Source organism: Zootoca vivipara, chromosome 4, assembly GCF_965207765.1.
Source record: "Zootoca vivipara chromosome 4, rZooViv2.hap1.1, whole genome shotgun sequence".
Classification (NCBI taxonomy): domain Eukaryota; kingdom Metazoa; phylum Chordata; class Lepidosauria; order Squamata; family Lacertidae; genus Zootoca; species Zootoca vivipara.
This window is the reverse complement of record NC_142587.1, coordinates 101,130,707-101,150,988: the sequence shown is the minus strand read 5'-3', so window position 1 is coordinate 101,150,988 and position 20,282 is coordinate 101,130,707. Positions and strand designations below refer to the sequence as shown.

General features: G+C 51.5%; 2 protein-coding genes across 12 annotated transcripts in view; one reads left to right on the top strand and one right to left on the bottom strand.

The window, feature by feature from the left end:
* Nucleotides 1-1,520: 1,520 nt before the first annotated feature.
* Nucleotides 1,521-13,530, bottom strand: PGAP2 (post-GPI attachment to proteins 2). 5 transcript variants are annotated; one of them, XM_035116432.3, is made up of 7 exons: nucleotides 12,989-13,528; nucleotides 11,342-11,476; nucleotides 10,130-10,304; nucleotides 9,190-9,442; nucleotides 8,442-8,536; nucleotides 4,219-4,327; nucleotides 1,521-3,412 (listed from the first exon to the last, which is right to left on the bottom strand). In XM_035116432.3, the coding sequence occupies exons 3-7, from the start codon at nucleotides 10,292-10,294 to the stop codon at nucleotides 3,282-3,284; spliced, it is 753 nt and encodes a 250-aa protein (XP_034972323.1). In that variant the 5' UTR covers nucleotides 10,295-10,304; nucleotides 11,342-11,476; nucleotides 12,989-13,528; the 3' UTR covers nucleotides 1,521-3,281. The 5 variants fall into 5 exon arrangements, with proteins under 5 accessions (XP_034972323.1, XP_034972321.1, XP_088525091.1 ...); XM_035116430.3 differs by having other exon boundaries at nucleotides 8,430-8,536; nucleotides 12,989-13,527; XM_088668965.1 differs by lacking the exon at nucleotides 11,342-11,476 and having other exon boundaries at nucleotides 12,989-13,530.
* An 855-nt stretch (nucleotides 13,531-14,385) lies between these two features.
* NUP98 (nucleoporin 98 and 96 precursor) overlaps nucleotides 14,386-20,282 on the top strand; it is a 43,772-nt gene continuing 37,875 nt past the window's right edge. For 5 of the 7 annotated variants that reach the window (XM_035116391.3, XM_035116390.3, XM_035116389.3 and 2 more), the window contains exons 1-3: nucleotides 14,386-14,703; nucleotides 18,402-18,463; nucleotides 19,204-19,306. In XM_035116391.3, coding sequence (XP_034972282.3) covers nucleotides 19,231-19,306 — 76 coding nt within the window. In that variant the 5' untranslated portion in view covers nucleotides 14,386-14,703; nucleotides 18,402-18,463; nucleotides 19,204-19,230. The remainder of the gene's footprint in view (nucleotides 14,704-18,401; nucleotides 18,464-19,203; nucleotides 19,307-20,282) is intronic. The other 2 variants (XM_060274068.2, XM_035116387.3) reach the window with 2 other exon arrangements.

Genomic DNA, 20,282 nt, shown 5'->3' with positions numbered 1-20,282 from the left:
TCCTGGCGTGGATTTCACTAACAAATTGCTGTCGGGAATGGCAAGGCCCCCAAGGAGAGGGGGTGTGGCGGGGCAGAGGGCTAATCCCGGGATCGGGAGCCAGCTGCACCTGCGCTCCTAAGGACAGAGGCAGAGAGCCACAGGCCCATCTGGTCCAGCATCCTGCTCACAGTGGCCAACCGGGTGCCCTTAATGGGAAACCAGCGAGCAGGATCTGAGCACCAGAGCCCTCTCCCCTGCCGTTTCTGGTATTCAGAAGCAGAGCGTCCCGGCTAGCAGCCTTCGATAGCCCTCTCCTCTTCTGTGAATTTTCCCTATCCTCTTTTAAAGCCATCTAGGCTGGTGGCCATTGTGGAGGAGGGAGTTCCATAGTTTTAACTAGGTGCTGCATTGCCCTGTCCTCTGTGGTGCACTGTACCCTCATGCCAAATGCTGCTTGAGGAACATCCCTGGCGGATCCCTTCTTTCCGCCCACTGTTGCTCAGCCGTTGACCTTCGGTGCTGGAATGCGGCTGGCCAAAGCCGAGAGGGCGAGAGCTTGAGGCTCTGCTGTTGGGCACATCGCACAAAGAGGCCTCCTCCTCCTCTGAGGCTCCAGGACATTCCTGGGAAGGAATGACATCACTGGCTTGCTATTGAACCCAAGCTGATCTGTGGCCTTCGGGAGAGGCTTCTCCAGAGATGGACGGAGCCAGTAAACAAGTGCTTTCATGGCTGCAGCGACAGGGCAGGGCAATGATGTCTTCTGGAATCCACAGGGGAAGTGGCAGCAGCTCAAATCTTTATTTCATAGAACTGCAGAGTAGGAAGGGGATCCATATGGTCATCTAGTCCAACCCCCTGCAATGCAGGAATCATTAATTGCATCTACATCCCACCTTCTGCTCCAAGGAGCTCAAGGTGGCATACCTTGTTCTCCCCCTCAATGCAATCCCCACAACAACCTTCTGAGGTAGGTTAGGCCAAGAGGCAGGGACTGGCCCCCAAGAGCTTCATGGCCAAGAAGGGACTTGACACCTGATCTCTCCCAGGTCCTAGTTCGACACTTTAACCCAGGCACCCCCAAACTTCGGCCCTCCAGATGTTTTGGCCTATAACTCCCATGATTCCTAGCCAAGAGGACCAGTGGTCAGGGATGATGGGAATTTTAGTCCAAAACATCTGGAGGGCCGCAGTGAGGTGAGTGGGGCTGAGAGACTTCAGAGAAGTGTGACTAGCCCAAGGTCACCCAGCAGCTGCATGTGGAGGAGCGGAGACACGAACCCGTTCACCAGATTACGAGTCCACCACTCTTAACCACTACACCACACTGGCTCTTTGATAGGAGTGGCCATAAGCCAGCGGCAGAGCAGCTGCTTGGCATGCGGAAGGTCCCAGTTTCATCCTAGGCACCTCCCCTTTTGAAGACCTTGGGAAGCAAGGCAGGTAAAGATTCCCCCCTTCCTCCTGTCAGCTAGGGTAGATATCAGGCAGATGGAGCAACTGGCTCAATGGAAGTCCACTGAAACTGCTGCTAGAACTGGAGAAAAATACTCAGTGCTTTATTTCATCATGGGAGGGAGGGGGGAGCCAATGAAAATAGACACCTGGCAGTACAATCCCACCCACCTTGCCACAGAGACAGTGAAGAGGCCCGCACACCAGGGATGTGGGAGGACAAGCAGCCCCAGAGAAAACCTGGCCTGGTGCCAGAACATCCCTGCCTTGGAACAGCAACCCTGGGCTAGTAGCTGCATCACAAGCTGCTCTCTTGAAGCCTCCTTTCTGGAGAGCTCCTTGGCCAGCCTGACCCCACCATCTGACCCCAGGCTTCTTACCTGGGGAACCAAGTTACCGGCACTCAGTCTGGTTGCCCTGAGCCCTCATTTCCTGGGAGCTTTTTCCTCAGCCATTCCCCTTCTTCCCGATCGATGCCATGCCCCTGGCTGGTGGCATCCCTCTGCTCCAGCCTATCCCCCTGCTTGACCCAGGCTGGACCTCTGGATCAGCCTCAAACTACCCTTTCCATAGGATTCTTCCCTTGAGGCTTCTGGGACCTCATGGAAGTGGCCTGATCCTGCCACTTCTTTCTGATCTCTTGCTAGTAAGGCCTGGTGGGCTCTGAGCAGGGCAGAGAAGTGGGCCTCTCTGCATCTCTATGCTTGGAGAAGCATTTGTGTCCCTTTGCCTGGATCAAGACCCAAGGTGTGCAAGGGTTAAGTTGAGGACCTCTACTTGGTCCTCTAAGGGCTCCTGCACCCTCCCAGCTCAATGGACATATTTCTGCTTTACGTCTCCCAGCCCAATCTTTCCCAGCTGAGCCCAACTCTCCAGGTGGTTCTTTCAACAATGTCCAAAGCAGCTCCTTTCTGGTACCTTTAAAACATCACAGTCAAGAGCAACTGGATCCCACCTGTGCTGTCCCCCTCAACTCCTGCCTGCCTGAGGTTTCGAGGAATTTGGGGGATGGTCTGTGAATTCTCAAGGACAGAGGAGCTCCAGCAGCAGATAAGCAGAGATGATTAGCTCCCAGAGGCTGCAAGGGGGTGCTGATGCCGTGCAGAACTCGTTCCAATGGGCAGAATATGCACAACTCGCTTTAGGGAACTTCAGTGCAGAAGCTGGGGAAGGGGGGGAAGAGAGACCCCCCTCCCCACCAGCCCCATTTTATTTCTAAAGTCCAGGCACTCCCAGGGTTTGGCACTTTGGCCCAGCTCAGTGACAGGCATCTATCATAGAGCTGGACCTCATTGGGAGAAGGAATGAGACGGAAGGAGGCCAGGCTGCCGTTTACAGAGGCAAAGATAGACACTCCCCTCTACCCCACTGGGAAAAAAGACTGGCTACAACCACTCAGCGTTCCTGCTAAGGGCCAGGTGGGAAAAGGAGTCACAACAACCTCCTGCAGGCAAGTCCCAGATCCGGGCAAGGAGTCTCTGCCTTCGAGAGCCGCTGGACTTGCCACCATCACAACACACAGCCCCAGTGGGCTAGTCCAGGGCCAGTTCTGTCCTTGTCCTGGGTTGGCAGCAGAGCACGTTCTGAGTTTGTTTTTACTTTTAAAAAGATGTCCCATTGGTCAAAAGGCCTGTCAACCAGCCATACCTTCTGCTCTGCTGCCAGACATATGACAGCAGGGTCCCAATTCCTACGGGGCCCGCTGGTTCTTTTCAGCCCAGTCGCAGGCGCCCCTTCTGAAATGTCCTGGGGCCTGCCGGAAGGATCCGATACTGGCAAGCATGTTGCTGCTCCTCGCCGCAAGAAATTCAGAGGCTTTCCCTCAGCTCAAAGGCAGGCTTTTGCTAGAAGCGTTTGTCTTCTGGCTGGGAACTGACCACAAGCTCCTTGTTGCCAAAGTCCCACCACGCAGTCATGTGGAAGGCCATGTTAGAAAAAACCACCAGGTACTCCAAGAAGGCAAAGATGGTGTAAACTAGGAAAGGAAAAAAAGAAAGAGGGGGAAACAAGGTCAGGAATCTCAGGTGTCTGAAACAGCACCAAGCACAGCTTATATATTTTGAGTCCACAAGGGCTAGAAACATGGATTTTACCCCAGGATTCCTGGGAGGCTCAGTTCCACCCGAGGAACACTTCACATGTTCTGCCAACACACCTGCCTCTTGTACCCAGCTGCCTTTCAGTGTCCTCAAAGGCGCCTGCCAATCACTCACTGGTGAGCATTTCCCATGTGGCTCAGATAATGTGGTAAGTGATCCAGTTAGAGTTTTAAAAGGCCGTCTCAGCACAGGGAAATGCAGGCAGCAAGAGGGAGGCTCCTAGCCATGTCTATAGCAAAAAAGAGTGATGTTGATCATGGCTTGACGGAGCCTCAGCCTCCCCACATCAAACCAGGCAAAGGAGACACAGAAACACACCCACACACCTGGTACACATGCCCACCACGTGCTGCTGGGTCCAGACTCTCATCCTTAGCTAGAGGCCCTGCTGGCTGCTGGGAGTTGGAGTTCACCAGTGTGTGGAGTGTGCCCAAGTTAGCTATCCTTGGCATAGCGGTTAATGGGGCGCAGGAGCCACTAAACGTCCTGTGCCCATTTTGTTCTGCTACAAACAGGAGGCATGGGGCAAGCACCAACCCCAGAGCCACAGGAATCCTCTCCTACAAAGGAAAGTCACAAAGCAGGTGTGTGGGGTGCTCTGGCACCGCAGACCAAGCGCCACCACTGAGCAGCCTCCGTTACTAGCCATGCGCAAGAGGCTGAATCCCCAAAGCGGACTTACCTCCGGGCTCGCAGTACCAGTTGTGGCGGAAGTAGAAGTAGACGGCTACTGAGAACGTGACCAGGTTGAAGAGGAACAGCCACCACTTCCACTTGTAGGACTTGCGCTCCTGCAAGAGAGGGAGAGGGGGACAAGGTTACTCCCGCCAGGATGAAGGCTGGCAACCCCACCTATATAAAAAATGGCTGCTAGGCATGATGGCTTTGTGATTCCTCTGCTATCAGAGGCAAGATGCTTTTGAATACCAGTTGTTGGAAACCACAGGAGGGGAGACGGCTCTCGCGCTTATAACTCCTTGCTTGCAAGCTTCCCATTGACCATTTGGTTGTGCAACTCACAACAGATCCACACTCTGAAGCCCAGGGTTCCTACAGAAGGGCCACAGCTTGCCTATCACAGCTTCCTCCCATCATTCTTGATGACTGGTCCTGCTAGCTAGGGAGGGTGGGAGTTGTAGTCCAAAAACAGCTGGGGACCCAAGTTTGGGAAACCCTGCCTTAAGGGATAAAGAGCAAAAGGGCAGGGAAGGGGATCTCTGCAAACAGGCCAGGGATGCTCTTTGCCAACAGTGTCTCCGCGGCTAACAGGCTCAACACAACACCCCAACACAGAGCAGCCCTGAGTTGCTACTGCTAATATAGGGGAAGTACAAATCCTCGCTCTGCTTGGCTTCCTGACTCAGCTTATTTGAGGGAAATGGGATGCAACAGCAGCAGAAGCATTGAGGAGGGTGGGAGAACTTAAGAGCTGGTTGCAGCATGATGCGTGGGCCCACACCCACACACCAGGGAGTAAGAGGGCCGGGCCTTGCTTCTGCCACGAGAAAAGTCTGACAGAGGGGCTGGGCCATACTAGATGAATGGGGTGTGGGAAGAAGGTCCCCCCCTCTTCTGGTTATTGCCAGGCAAGGGGAACCCCCATCACCGTCTCACCCCGGGGCGTAGAAACTCCAAACCACAAATATTTAGATTGCAGCTAGTTTCCATTTGCTTTCATCAAAGAGAAGCACGAAGATTTCCTGGGGGAAAGTGGGAGGTTTAGAAAGAACAGGGGGGGGAAACAAGTTTTGAGATGGGGGCAAGTGGGAGGGGAGAAGAAAGAGCAATGGGATGGGAGGAGCTACGGCAAAGCATCTGGTCAAGGCAGAGAGCACGGTGGCAATTCTAGAAAACAAATTTGGGCAATGGCAGTAACCTCTCCGGTGCTTTCTATTGATATACGGAAACCCATTTCAGTCTTCTAGTCCTCATTGTTACAGCTCCCACATTTCTGCATCTGAGTGGCTCTCCTGTCGTGCCTCCTCTCTCGCCCCATATGCTCCTCGTTTCTCTCTTTGCCCCTTTTGCTCCTTTAGCATAGAGCCAGTGTGGTGTAGAGGTTAGAGGGTCAAGCCTAGGACCTGAGAGACCAGGGTCCAAATTCCCACTGGGCCATGAATCTCACTGGGTGTCCTTGGTTGCCAGTCACTCTCCCTCTCAGTCTCACCTACCTCACAGGGTTGTTGTGGGGATGAAACGAGCGGGGAGAACCATGTACGCCACTTGAGCTCCCTGGAGACAGGGCCAGGTGGGACAGAAATGCAAGCAATAAATAAAATAAGTAGCAGAGCAGCGCAGGGGCTGAACCGCGTAACGTGTCCCCTACTAGCATGCTGTTGGGGCCCAAGATCTGCTCCGTGGCAGGCGTGAGAAGCCCAGCCCTTCTGCGCTAGAGCAGAAGTGCCAAGGCGGGAGGGAGGGAAGCCAGGAGCAGGAACCACAAGCAGAAATCTCTTATGTAAAAATTCACACAGGAAATGGCAGGTGGCAATTCACTGTGTTTGCGCAGGCGGTGTCAAAACTCCTCTTTGGCCTCCCTTAGTCAGTGGCTCCCAAGTACACACACACGTCCGCCCCCTTGCTTGTCCTCAGCATGCAGCCCCTCCTCTCTCTTGGCCCTGTGCCTATTGTCCCCTCCACACACAGAGACACATGCCTATCACCCTGCTCCTTGCCATTCCTTGCTTCAGTTCCCTGCGTCTACAGCTCTCCAACCCTCCCTCCCCAACAGCTTGCAATTCTTCTCCTGCAGTCCTGTGTAAGAGCTTCTATCATGTAGGGCCAAGCGGGCCCATCTAGTCCAACAAAACATCCCACCCAGCGGGGAGCCTCGAAAGAGGGCCTGGGTGCGACAGCAACTCTCCTCCCTTGCCCTTCCCAGCCACTGGTATTCAGAGGCATATGGCCTCTAACAGTGCAGAGAGAGAGAGCAGCCGCCCTCAGGATTAGCAGCTCCTGGCAGCCTTCTCTTCCTCCATGAATGTATCTCACGCCTTTCTAAAGCCAACCATGTTGCTGGCCATCAGTACTTTCCACAGGAGCCAACTCCATAGTTTTTATTTTATGAAGAAGTGCTTTCTTTTGTCTGCTCTTCATTTCCCACCAATCAGCTTCATTTGATCAAACCTGGGTTCTAGTACTCGGAGGAAGTAAAGTGCACAACTTGACACACTTCTGTAATGTTGCATCTTTGGTAGGGGAACTGCTCCGTTTCATTGATCATTTTGGATGCCCTTTTCTGAACCTCCCCTGCCTCTACAATACCCTTTTTGAGGTTAGATGACCAGAATTGTACACAGTATTCCAAACTCAGTTGCACCGTAGAATTGCACAAGAGCATTACAATACTGGCAGCTTTATTTTCAATTCCTTTTCTAATGATGCCTAGCACGGAATTTGCCTTTTCGCACCTGCCACATGCTGGTTCAACATCTTCACTGACCTACCCGCCCCAAGGTCTCGTTCCTGGCGAGCCGCTTCCAGCGCAGACCCGCCAGTGTATACTTTCTCCTATCCAAACTGACCTTTTACCTCCCTCACAGAAGCTGTAGCGCTTGCCAGGGCTGGTACACACAAGCAAGTGCAAACAGTCCTCTCCATACCACTGCCGTCCCTTGAGATCTGAGGTCAGAGGTCAGGGCTTCTGGGGAAGCAGGTGTGGCTTCTAGGGAAGACTGAGCCCCCTCACCTCTCCCTTTGTCACGTAAGTGCAACATAAAACGCCAAGGAATTATTGAGAAGACAAAGCTCCAAATAATGATCAGTAAAATACTGAGCAAACCCAGACAGCCCTCTGGTGGCAGAACTTTATACCAAACTCCAGAAGTTGCTGCTCTCCCCATTGCCCATAATTCAGATTGTGTGTTGCCGGGGGGGGGGGACGTCTGGATGACACCCTGAGTCCCTTTCAGTTCTTGGGGTCTGGTAACCAGGGAGGAATAGAATCAAATAGAAGTAGTCAGGTGAGTTTCTTCGGAAGACAACGACCTTAGTTGGTCATTTCAGTGTCCTCACCAGCATCCCGAAAGCATGAGCTAGCTTGCAAGAGTCCTGACTAATTGGCGGCCTTTTCTCCTACCCACACATAGCTGATAGCCAGAGAGAACTGTGTGTGAGCTGAGCTGGTAAACCTGCTTGCTCCGTGCTGGATCCAAAGCTGTGACCAATGGAGAAGCAAGACCTGTTGGGGTGTTGATGCTGTGAGCCCTGCCGTGTTACGCTCAGGTTGTATATACGTGTAAACAAAACCAAAAACAGGGGTACCTTGGTTGTCAAACTTAATCCGTTCCGGAAGTCTGTTCGACTCCCGAAACGGTTCGAAAACCAAGGCACGGTTTCCGATTGGCTGCAGGAGCTTCCTGCGTTCAAGCGGAAGCCGCGTTGGATGTTCGACTTCTAAAAAACGTTTGCAAACCGCAACACTCACTTCCGGGTTGGCAGCGTTTGGGAGCCAAAACATACCAAGGCGTTCGACAACCAAGGTACAACTATATCCTCAAGACACCACAGTATCCACCAACCTTAATTCCAAGGAAACTGAACCCTGGGTAAGCGTCTGGAACCCCTGGAGTCTCTCCCCATTCGGAGGTCGGGGTGGTGCATAACAATGTACATCTCAAGAGACGGAAAGGTTAGAGCCACCCAACAACCATTCTGATGAGATCAGAGTGTTTATGACTTACAGTACTTGTTTTAATTGTACCAAGCTGTATATAACCTGCCCAGGCATCACGTGGTGGATGGGCTACTCTAAATCAATATATTTGGAAGTACAACTATGGAAACATGGTGTGCGAAGCAGCGCTATGAAGACCCAGGCAAGGCTGCTAAGTTCAGCCCTCAGCTCCAAACCCGCCTCACATCTACCAGTGAAAGAAAGAGAGGGGACTGTACCTCGGGACTTACTGCGTGCTTCTTAGTCATTCGCCACAAAACGCAAGTCAGGAACATGTGGCTGAGGGCCGAAGCTATGAAGAGGATGAAGGCGTTCTCGTGGATCACTGCAGCAAAGAAAGGCATGCAATGCCACCAGTGAGCAAGAAGCAGAAGTGGCCGCCACCACAAAAGTTCAACTAGCCACGGGGGACACGCAAACTCCTAGGCACAACATTAAAAGTAACAGCTAATTGTGCACCTGAAGCTTGCGTCTAGAGAGAAAGCGTTCTTCTGCCTAAGCCAGAGGGAGCTGCATCCGTTTTCTGCTGCTCCAGTGGGAAGGACCTGAACCGATGGATTCAAATGCCAAGAAAGGAGAGTCCGACTAATCCTTAGGAAGAACTTTCTGACGGTAAGAGCTGTACAACAGTGGAACAGACTCCCTTCACTGGGTATTTTTAAGCAAAGGCTGGATGGCCATCTGTCAGCGATTCAATGACTGAGATTTCTGCATTGCAGGGGGGTTGACTAGATGATCCTTTCAATGATCCTTTGAGAGAGTTCGGAACAGAGATCTGGGGCAGGAGGCAGAGCAGGCTAGGCGAGAGGGGACCAGAGGAGGCACGGTGGCTCCAGCCAACCAGGCCCCTCCCAACCAGCTCGTAAAAGCAGTGCTGTTGTGCCCCAGTGACAAACCCCAAACTCTCAGGCCCACAAACCAGAAGGCAGCCTCCTGCCAGTAAGCCAGGCTGGCGCTGCACCAGGCGCTGATACTTACGGTAGTTCTCAGAGGAGGAGACGTAGGTCAGCAGCAGGAGGGCCGCGTTCTCTAGAAGGTTGAGGCCGAAGGCCGCATTGCACAGGCGGAGGTACCCCGGATGTGTGCAGTGGCAGCCGCGGTAGTGGCTCCAGTAGACAAAGGCCACGAGGAAGCGGGGCCCAGAGTGCAGCCCGATGCAGAAACGCCACATGTAGCGCTCGGGGGTCTCCCCACCAATGGCAGAGCTGATGGAGGGGAGATAGTTGGGGACCTGTAGGGGAAAACAAGAGTCAGTGGTACTGTAAATCTGACAGTTCTCCTCCCTGTGACCTGCCACCGTGGAGAAGCATCATCTCCCCTTGCAGGCAAGCACCCCCTGCTCACAAGCCTCCACTTCTCACAATGCTGGAGTTTGGGGCCTATTTGCTGTCGGTCTTGCGGTGTCACTCTCCTACCTACAGGCACTTCAGCCTCTGACCCTCACAACAATGCTCCTCTTGCTTTAGCTGGCAAGGGGGACAGGAGCACCCCAAATCCTTCACCCACAAAGGCTGAAGATAGGTTTTAGCTCTGATGAGAAAGCCTCCACAGAAGTCCCTTTGTCTTAGGCACTCTTATTGTACTCTCCCATGCAAACCTGCCTGGGTGGGCCCTTATCTCCGTCTTGCCACCCTCACAGGCACACATGGTGTTGATGTGTGGGAGGGTCTTTTTGACGGCTGCCCCCAGGCAACTTTGGCTCTCCCTTCCCAGAGAAGCTAGACTGGCTCCTTCTTGCTGTCCTTCCACTGGGAGGTGAAGACTGTTTTATTGCAACAGCACTTTGGCACCAACTCTAACTGCTCTTTTTAAGCAAATGACCCAGAACCCTTGAAACCGAATCCCCGTAAAAGATGTGATAAAATTCCAACATAGGGCAACCTTTAAATGCACACACAAACACTTAAGGAGGACTTACATCGCAGTGGGTGGCAGTGGTTTCATCAAAGTGAAAGAACAGGGACCAGATGACACAGAAGAGGAAGCCAAAGAGTGGGCAGCACACGGTCCCGACTGCCAGGGTGGTAAAACGGAGCCGGAAGAGGGTCCCGTCCCGATCCAAAGGGAGTGGCAGCTGGAACATGCTGCCAAACCTATGCGCATGGAAAGACAAGCATTTGTGCTGTGCTTCTTTCAGAAGCAGCGGAGCGTATTCCCTATCAGCCTCCACGGCTGTGGATAAAGATCTGAAAAGCCAGGATGCATATCTGGTTACTCAGAAATACTGTACAAAGAGGGGCTCACAGGCACCAGGGCTTCTTTCCATCCCAAAATCGACAAAGCGCTAGGTCTGGATGGCAGCCACCTGAGATTTCTCTAATGAATTCCAGTACAAAATCACTCATCTTCTAAACAAAAATATGTTACCTTGTCCCTAAGTTCAGCTTCTGTACCTCCAGGTTGGCTTGAAAGCTGTGGCTGGTGCAAAACTAGAATTCTGCCACCAGGTCACAATGCTGCTGGAAGAACTGCAAAAGGACAGTTGACTTGCAGCTCGCATGCATTTAACTTGCATTATATCAGCTTTAAGCAACTGGTGTCAAGCCAGCTGTGTCTGCACAAATTAAATAAATGCAAGGTGGAGAGCTTAAAAGCTATTTTTTCCCTAGTGCAGAAGGAGCCTTTAAGCTGTCTGGCTTGCTTATTGGGCTCTGGGAGGCTCTTCCGAGATCTCAGACAGTCCTGCCTCCTGGAACTGACCTCCAGGACTTACCGCTGTGCGGAGCAAGGCTAGGTAGTGCGAGGCCAGAGGGCTGCCTGGCACGACTCCCAGGGCAAAGCAGATTGAGAATGTGGTGGATTCTGTCTTCTTCCACCAGGAGAACCCTCTGTGATCCCCGAATGAAGAACAACATAGAAATTTAATAAAATAAACAAACTAAATAGCTTTAAAGCTCTCCGCCTTGCATGGAGCACAAGAACTGTCCAACCTAGCTTCTGAAAGGTAGGGGTGGGCATGTGGAGGTGGCTCCAGGGTTGTTTCCCATGGAGAAGAGTCCAGAGTTGTTCAACGACATTACAGGCCTCCTGACTCTCCCAGCCCCTGCACTGTCACCTGCTCTGCAAAGCGGATACTGACAATTGTGACCAACACCTTTGCATCCCCCATGCGGGAGAAAGCCAGCCTCACCTGCTGGGGAAATGGGCACAGCAGCAACTCCTGTTCTTCAGGACTTCTGCTTGAACTACCAAGGCTTAGCCTTCCATCTCAAGACGAGAACTGAGCCTGCACAGTCCCTCCTCCAAGTAGGCCCCGTCTGATTTACTGTTCACACAAGGAAAGGCAAGAGGAGGAAGTGAGCCGATGCTTTCTTGCTAGGCAGGTCAGATCCGGCAGCTGAGTTGGCGAATGTTGACCTCGGAAGAATTCCACTCAGCCTGTCACACAGGACCCAGCCACACCCGCAGCAGAGCTCACCTGAGAGCAATGTCACCCCTTCTGACTCATAAGGAGCATCTGCTTAAGGCAGTTAGTGAAGTCATTGCAGTGACTGCAACAGGAGCTCGATATAAAAAACTTTGGTACTCGCAGGAGAGTGAGTGTGTTACCCCATAGCTGCAGGTGAGAGGTGATGGCAGCAGCCACCAGTGCCTAAATTCACAGCACAACTTCCATGCGGGTGGGGCCCACTGGGAGCAGGCAGGGTTGCGCCAGCTGCTATAAGCAACACGCCCATTGCACACTGCAATTAAAAGGTGTGCTGGAGAGTTTCAAGAGCTGGAACCCTGGAAACCAGAGACTTGGGATACTGCCCAATGTCACAAAATCCAGCCATGTGCCCCCACCACATCTACCCCCAAGGCTGCCTGAAGCAGAGGGCAAATCAGCAGACACCCACCCTACATGTAGGAGCAAACGCCACGTTGATGCTAGCAGCAGGGCCGCTGCAACACCTGTGAGGGAGGTCTGTGGGGCAGTTATAAAAGCAGAGGGCACATGATGCACAGCTCTCTTCTCCAACAGGAGATGAGGGTTCTTGTGCTTGAATCCCACGTTTCCCAGAAGGGGCAAGGCTAGAGGAGCAAGCCCTCCACAGATCATGGAGTGAAGTCCCTAAGGCGGTTGGGATGGAGCCTTGTACGCCTCCTTCGGGCAACTCCTGTAGCCCAGCTGGTGCCCAACACCTTGGCTGTTTTCCTTTGTGGGGGGGTCTTGTCGTCTGGGCAGCCCAGGATGCCCAGGCACGTGGCCCAGGCTTGCTCCTGGGGAGGTCTGGAGACAGTGGGGTTTCATGACTCCCAGTGCATGGGGACAGGATACTGGGCCAGGTGCCTGGGCGATATATATGGCTTTCAACATCATGATATACCACCAGCTACACATCGCAATAGATCACGGTGCCTGAAATAAGGAGGGAGCTACATAGAGACACTGGCTGACTGATTTGTAATATACTGCCAGGTCAGAAATGATGAAACGGTTATGACGATAGGGACCTCGAACTGGTCTGAGGCCGACCTATGTCTCTATCGCCCCGGCCCTAGTAGGGCCCTTGGGTCTGATCCAGCAGCCGGGCTCTCCTCGTGCCCTCCTCCCAGGTGGAGGTTTGCCGCCTCCCGGCACATGCCGCCCCAGGCAGCTGACAGGAGGGTCGGCCCCGGATAATCCCCCGCTGCAGGAAGGAAGGAGGACACTTTCGGGAAGCCGGACCAAGCAAAAAAGCCCCGCCGCCTTCGGGGTTAGAGAGCGGGCCGCTGCCCCGGCGGACCCCCTCCGACCCTGCCCCGCTTCTCCCGCCCGGCCGCCTTCCCGGGTGGGGCCTCGTGTCGCCGTTACCTCCGAGGGGAGCTTCGGGATGGAGCGCTCCGGAGCGGCGCCTTCTGCTCCCTCAGCCTCGGAAGGAACCGGGAGGCCCACCGAGGAGACCTTCCCTCCTCCGCCCCGGACTCGCTTCTGAGGGGAGAAGGGAGGAGAGGGCCAAGGCCAAGCCGCGGCGCCCGCCTGCCTCCCGCCCTCTGCCTGCCTCCCGCCCGCCCAGGCAGGCCCCAGTGGGAGGCCGCGCGGCCTCCGACAGACCCGCCCCGGTGTCGGCCGCGTTCCAGGCGCTTCTCTCCCTCCAAGCGGAGGGCGGCGGCCAAGGCTCCCCCGCGACCGCCTCGCTCCTCTTCAGATGCACTCTGCACATGCTCGGGCGCTTAGACAAGGACAGGGGAGTCGTCTCCTCTTCCTGAGGAGGTTAACGTGTCTCCTTCGAACTGGGGACTCTCCCCCCCCCTCACGGCTGGGCTTTCGTGACGGCGAGGTTTTCTCCTCAGCGTGTGGGCTTTTTGTATCTTCCTCAACGGGCCTGGTGAAGCGCCCCTTATTTTTCTCTCTCTCCCTCCCCCCCGCGAACTACGACTCCCGTCAGCCCGTCGCGAGGGCCGCGCTGGCAGGGGCCGATGGGACTTGTAGTCGGGGGTGAAAGAAGGCGACCGGTTTCACCGCGGCTTTTTATTGGCGGCGCCCTTCAGCGACCCAGGCCCGGGTTCGCCTTTGTTTCTGGGACCATGGCAGGAGCCCACTGCGCTCGCTTACTCGGCAGTAACCCCCATTGGTTTCAATGGGGCTGACTCCCGAGTAAGGGTTTTGCCGGCGGCCCTCGCCCATTGTTTATTTCAGGCAAAGGCAAACTCGGCCCTCCAGATGTTTTGGGACTACAATTCCCACCATCCCTGGTCCTGTTAGTTGTAGGGATCATGGGAGTTGTAGTCCCAAAACATCGGGGGGGGGGAAGCAGAGTTTGCCTATGCCTGATTTATATTTCTTAACCCGGCGCTTTCGGTTTGTCTCCCTCTCGAGGAGTTGCTATGGAAACTCGAGGGCGAGCCTGATTAGCTCCTCCCCGTTTCAAAACCGCTAACGCACTTCCTCGTGGCCCGGATGTTCGTTGCCGCCACCCAGCAACAAGCCCCAGCCGGCCTCCCAGCCAATCGCAACTCGGCTGCTTTTCGGCCTCTTGCGGCTGACGTCAGAGAACGCGAGCGGCGCGAAGGGTGAGCAGGGTGTTGGTGGGGAGAGAAAACCGGACTGCGCCGGCTCGTGGCGCAGCTACGCTTTCGGAGCCACCGCTCGACCAATAGGAGCCCAGCGCAGAGTTGACGGCCTCGGCGCACGGGCGTGCGACGCAACGGCGCCTTCCGAGGAAGGATCAGCGAGCCAATAAGAGGCGCCGATCGCCTTGACGGCGCGCCCCAGGCGTCAGCGTGCGTGCGTACGTGCGACGGACGTGCGTATGTGACGCACTTATTTCCCCCCCTCAACTTCCCTCGGCGCTTCTCGACCTCTCGCGTGAGGCGACAGCAGCCAAGGCGGGTGTTTGCGGAGCTGCCGCCGCGGCCTCCTCCGTTCCTGACGTGTACGGCCGAGGCGCCCATCCGAGCGAGCGGCGAGGCCCAAGCCGCCTTCCCGCGCTGAGGCCGGGCGGAGGAGCGCGCCGCTCGCCCTCGTCTCCAGGCCCAGGCCAGGCTCGGGTGAAGCCCCACCGGGGCCCCGGAGGATTCTGGGAAAGGGTGAGTGGCGCTCAGGAGGTGGGAGGGGCCCGGGGGAGAGCGGGGTCTTTGTGCAGCGCCGAGCGCACGAGAGTGACGTAAACAAGCCCCTTCGGTGGTTACGGGTCGGAGCGGGGCTTGCAGGGATCCGCTAGTGTGTTGTTATTCTTAGCATTGTATTTACAGTATATCCCGCCTTTTTCCCTGTCAGTGGCTCAAGGAGTGGCTTACAGCTAGAACAGAAACAGTTAAAAACCGAGGGTAGAAAGAAACCCCAATAACTGAAAAAGGATTCAGCCTCAATATTAGTGGGCCATCTAGGAGAAGGGAAATATCTTTGTAAGAAAAAGCTAAGGAATCAATCCTACACAAATCCAGAATGCCTCCTTGTACGGTACACCTTCTGGCAGCTCCTGCAGACAAGCTGGTGCCAAATATGTTGCTCTGCTTTCCTTTGTTGGGGGCCTTGTCTTCTGGGCAGTCCAGAACCTCCAGACACAATGCCCAGGCCAGGAAGGTCACTTTGGTGCTGCTAATGGGTTGACTTCACACCTCTGGAGGTGCACTCCATTATTTTTTGAGACTGACTGACGCCAGCAACAACAAACTATAAAAATAAACAGATTGCCCCAGCACCAGCCCTTTCCTTAAAAGCAGTCAGTTCCCTAGCACTTGTTGGCACAAGAAAGTTGTCACCTGCCAACAGAAGGGCAACAAGGAGGAGCCCATCTGGTTTCTCTAGGGAAGGAGTTTCAAAATCTGGGGAGAGCCACTGAGAGCCTTCGATGTGGCATAGAGTAGGTGAAGACTGTAAAACAAGTCTGCTGGACTAGGCCAAAGGGGCCCATCTAGTCCAACATCTTGTTATTGCAGTGGCCAAACACATGGCCCAAAGGGAAAGAAGCCCACAAGCACAAGAGTGCTGCTCTTTGCTGCGTTTTCCAGTAACTGGTATTCAGAAGCATTGCTGGTAATAGCATTACGTAACAATTGTTGCTTCCAACAGTAGAGGCAGAGGTTAGCCATTATGGTTAGTAACCATTGGTTGTGTGTCATTTTCCATGAACTTGCCTAATCCTCTTTTAAAACCATCCAAGTTGGCGGCTGTGGGAGCAAGTGTCATAGTTTAACTATGCAGTGTATGAGGAAGCATAGGTGTAAACTTCGGGATGAGTGAGTACAATGTCTCTGTTTGTTTATATTTGTGTTTTCTGCCTATTTGGGGTGGGCCTATAACTCAGTAGCAGAGGGTCCCAGGTTGATTCTCCAAAATCTCTTTAGGTAGCTCTCTTTAGGTAGCTGAGCTGGGAAATCCTAAGAGGTTTTGAAGAACAGCCAGAATGTGCAAGTGAGAGTGGAGGGTGGCACTTAAACATATGAATGGGAACCCCAAACAGGACCTGAGTTCATATCTGTGTCATGGCAGCGCTCCATCTCTGCTCTCAGAAGCAGTTGCTGGCAATCCCTACTGTCGCTCTCTGTTTCTGCTTTGGAGTTCCCATTTGGCCAGTAGATTAGGTGGGCCTTTGCCCTGTTCCACAGGGCAAGAACTACCCTTTTCTTATTTTCTTCTTGCATTGGAAACAAGGTTCTGCCATGTGTGTACCTATTTGAAGTATAAAAACATAAGCACCAGGATTAGAGAACTGTTTTTCCTTAAGTGAAAGTGTTAAGAGGCAATTGGGGAACCATACAATAGCGTTTTTACCCCAAAGGAAGGTCATTTTTAAAGTTATATTATTTAATGGCCCTACAGTGTTATTGGTGGATGAAAAAGCTGATAATCAAAAGTGTTTGTCATGCTGCTTTGAATGTTTCGCCTGAGTGTTTTCATAAATTAAACACTATCTTGGATACATATGCATATTTTTAAATGGCAACTATTGTTGCATATCTTTGCATTTTATTGAATCAGTGAAACTTTTTAAATGGAAACATTGGTAGCAGAGCTAAAATTCACACAGCTATTTTTAGACACTGAAGCTCAGGTTTGAATCCCCACACTGCCAACTTAACTTACAGGATTGTTGCGAGGCAAACATGATGTGGAAAAGAAATGCACACTGCCCTTAGCTTCTTTTTGGAAATGTGGGATAGAACCAAATTAATTAAAAATATGTGCCTACTTCAGTGCATAACATATTGCTTTGATAAGTTATGAAATTGGAAGTATAAAGAACAGCAGTGACAAAGTTGTCCAGTGTTAGGATAGATGTAAGCTGTTGAAATATATGGTACTGGAGTAATATTTTTGTCTTTGCCAGTTGGGCAGCTAGAAAATAAATGAAAGCTGAAAATAAAAACTATAATTTTGTTAATACTGTACATCAAGCAGGAAGGATAGGGCTCTTTGAGAGTAACAGTGGGCTTGCTATGCAGAAAAATCATTTGGATTAGACCAGGCATAGGCAAACTCCAGCCCTCCAGATGTTTGGGACTACAATTCCCATCATCCCTGACCACTGGTCCTGTTAGCTAGGGAGATGGGAATTGTAGTCCCAAACATCTGGAGGGCCAGAATTTGCCTATGCCTGGATTAGACTGAAGGCACATATTTAAGACAGTAAGTCTAACAAATTGTATTTGAATGATGGTACTATGGGGTGGGGTTGCACATTTAGATTGAGGTTAGATCACACAACCACATGCTCGCTTTTAGTGGTGCATATCAGTAGCTTTGGGAAGGACTGACAAGGAAGTTGTAATGAGTGCAAGTGCTAATGCCTGGTCCTTGGAAGTTCCTTGAAACCACCAGGATAGCATAAAGCTATGTAGTTTAAATCCTCCCTCTGTGACGATCTCAGCCCAGGGCAAACACTGGAGAATGTGAAGAATTGATGCTGCCATGTGAATAAGTTGTTTTGGCTTTAGAAAAACTTTCAGTGACATACAGGCTGTGGTTTGAGTTTTTAAAAACTTTCTTTTTTTGTGGCCAGTAGCCATATGCTCTACCTGTAAAGAAACCTTAGACACAATGGTAGCAATCAGTGTTAGAAATTGAGATATGGAAGCTAGGAGCTAAATGGCACCTTAAACCTAGGTTATGGACGCAACAATGAAATGTCTAGGCGCACTTTTTTATAGCAAGAATACAAAGCCGAAAATGAATGAACTGCAGCTAAAATATTATGTTCATTTTTCACATGGTCTAGTCCTTCCCCTGCCCACCCCCCTAATATACTTAAGAGGGTCTCTTCTCCAGCCTTCGGAGAGTAGCTGGAAGTGGGGAGGCAGAAAAAAGTCCTCCTTTCCTTCCACTCTGCAGTTTTGCTCTGAAATCTTAGGCACAGTACTGTACCCTGAGCTCAGAAACTGCTTGTACAAATGAAATTCCCTGTCGCAAAACATGCCTAGAACAATGGGAGTTTTGAACACTGGTATCCATGCCTACCCAAGTTTAAAACTGGTGATTTTTAGCTGAGCTTTGCTTACAGTGATTTTTGAGGGAGCCATGTTTGTCTGCTTTGGCAAAAACCCTTGTCCAAAGCATGTGGAGGTATGATTTTATTTGATTTATTCAGTTTGTATGCCTCCCTTCTTCATAGATCTCAGGGTGGTTCACAACATAAAAATATATGATAAAAAAAGAAAATACATAATAAAAACAAGAACAAAACAAACCAGTAACCCTCCCATAACTCCAACACTCATGTTAAACTCAAGCCCTTAGTTTTGTTTTCGTTTTTAATCAAGTACTAACGGGTCTATCTTCATCATAGGGTAATGGGAATCCTGAGTGAATGAACATTGTCCACGTGAAGTAGCCTGGAATAAGATAAAGGTGAGCGTTTGAATAAGTAGTGGAATGATTGGGAAATGCTTAGGACTTCATACAAGATGCAAGAATGAAAATGTTTAGCCACTTTTTTATTTTACAATATTTTTAGGCTGGCTTTCTATTAGAGGAAAAACATAGCCAACTAATATAGTTAAATAAAATGTGGAGAATCTCTGCTAATTGCTCATGGAATCTAAAGTGCTTACACCGCCCTACAGCAGATGATCTGGGCAGAACACATACAGACTCCCCAGAAGTTAACAGCTACAGAAAAGACCTTATTCCTAATGGATGTTAGCTCTCTAAAGCATGCTAGGATGATAATGGAGATCTGTTTTTCTATAGACAGTGGACTTTTGGTTGTTGGTGTAGAAATGTTTGTGTAGAAATGCTCGGTGAGAGCCATACATGCAACCCTGATGTCTCAGGTAGTACAGCCCAGACATGAATTTCATCACATCAGTACAGTCAGTGCCTTTGGATGGGATACACCTTTGCAGGAGATCCTGGAGGTGGCCTTTGCTACCATGTCCTTTTTAAGACCTTTCCAGGAGCATCAGGCTGGCCAAAGCAGGATAGAAATTTTCATGTTGAAAATGGTAATGTGCAGTAATTAGTGGTAATGAGATGGATAGCCATATATTCCCCCCCCCACCATCCTATTTCTAATATCTGTATTTATCTGGCATTTCTCAATAAGACCAAATGTTGATTTAATCTTCGTTTTCATTTTCTTCATTTAGGTCTTGAGAACCTGAAACAACTTCAAAATGTTTAACAAATCATTTGGAACGCCTTTTGGAGGCAACACAGGTGGCTTTGGGACGACTTCAACTTTTGGGCAGAGTAAGTGACATGGGCGATAATGGCGGACAAGCCTATGAATAGGGCCACAGGGTGCTGCCATGTTACCAGATCGGTCTATTTGCCCATCCTGGCACAGTTATTGCACGTTACCTGCTCTGTGATCTCATTTAACTGGACACAGCAGGAATAGACTTCAGACCACCTGGATGCAAAGCGTTTCGTTTACTTCTGGTGAGGGAACCTGTTCAGCCATTGTTGAACTCCCATCAGTCCCAGCCAGAATGAGCAATAGATGATGATGATGATGATGATAATTTATTGTTTATACCCCACCCATCTGGCTGGGTTTCCCCAGCCACTCTGGGGGGCTTCCAACAGAAAAATGAAATAAAATAATCTATTAAACATTAAAAGCCTCCCTAAACAGGGCTGCCTTCAGATGTATTCTAAAAATCTGGTAGCTGTTTTTCTCTTTAACATCTGATGGGAGGGTGTTCCACAGGGTGGGTGCCACTACCGAGAAGGCCCTCTGCCTGGTTCCCTGCAACTTGGCTTCTCGCAATGAGGGAACCACCAGAAGGCCTTCGGTGCTGGACCTCAGTACCTGGGCAGAACGATGGGGGTGGAGACGCTCCTTCAGGTATACTGGACCGAGGCCATTTAGGGCTTTAAAGGTCAGCACCAACACTTTGAATTGTACTTGGAAACATACTGGGAGCCAATGTAGATCTTTCAAGACCGGTGTTATGTGGTCTCGGCGGCTGCTCCCATTCACTAGTCTAGCTGCCGCATTCTGGATTAGTTGTAGTTTCCGGGTCACCTTCAAAGGTAGCTGACCATACATTCATAGAATTGTAGAGTTGGAAAGCACTCTGAGGGTCATCTAGTCCAACCCCCTGCAATGCAGGGATTGCAGCTCAAGAGAGATGGCCATCCAACCCCTACTTAAAATCATCTAAGGAAGGAGAGTCCACCACCTTCCAGGGGAAGACCGTTCCAGTGTTGAAAAGTTCTT

Bases quoted from the DNA above. Each gene is read 5' to 3' on its own strand.
- PGAP2 (XM_035116430.3), bottom strand. From the start codon at position 10,294: ATGTTCCAGCTGCCACTCCCTTTGGATCGGGACGGGACCCTCTTCCGG. The intron at 9,443-10,129 runs GTAAGTCCTCCT...TTTCCCCTACAG, and splicing joins CCACTGCCACCCACTGCGAT to GTCCCCAACTATCTCCCCTC. The intron at 3,413-4,218 runs GTAAGTCCGCTT...TTCCTTTCCTAG, and splicing joins CTGGTACTGCGAGCCCGGAG to TTTACACCATCTTTGCCTTC.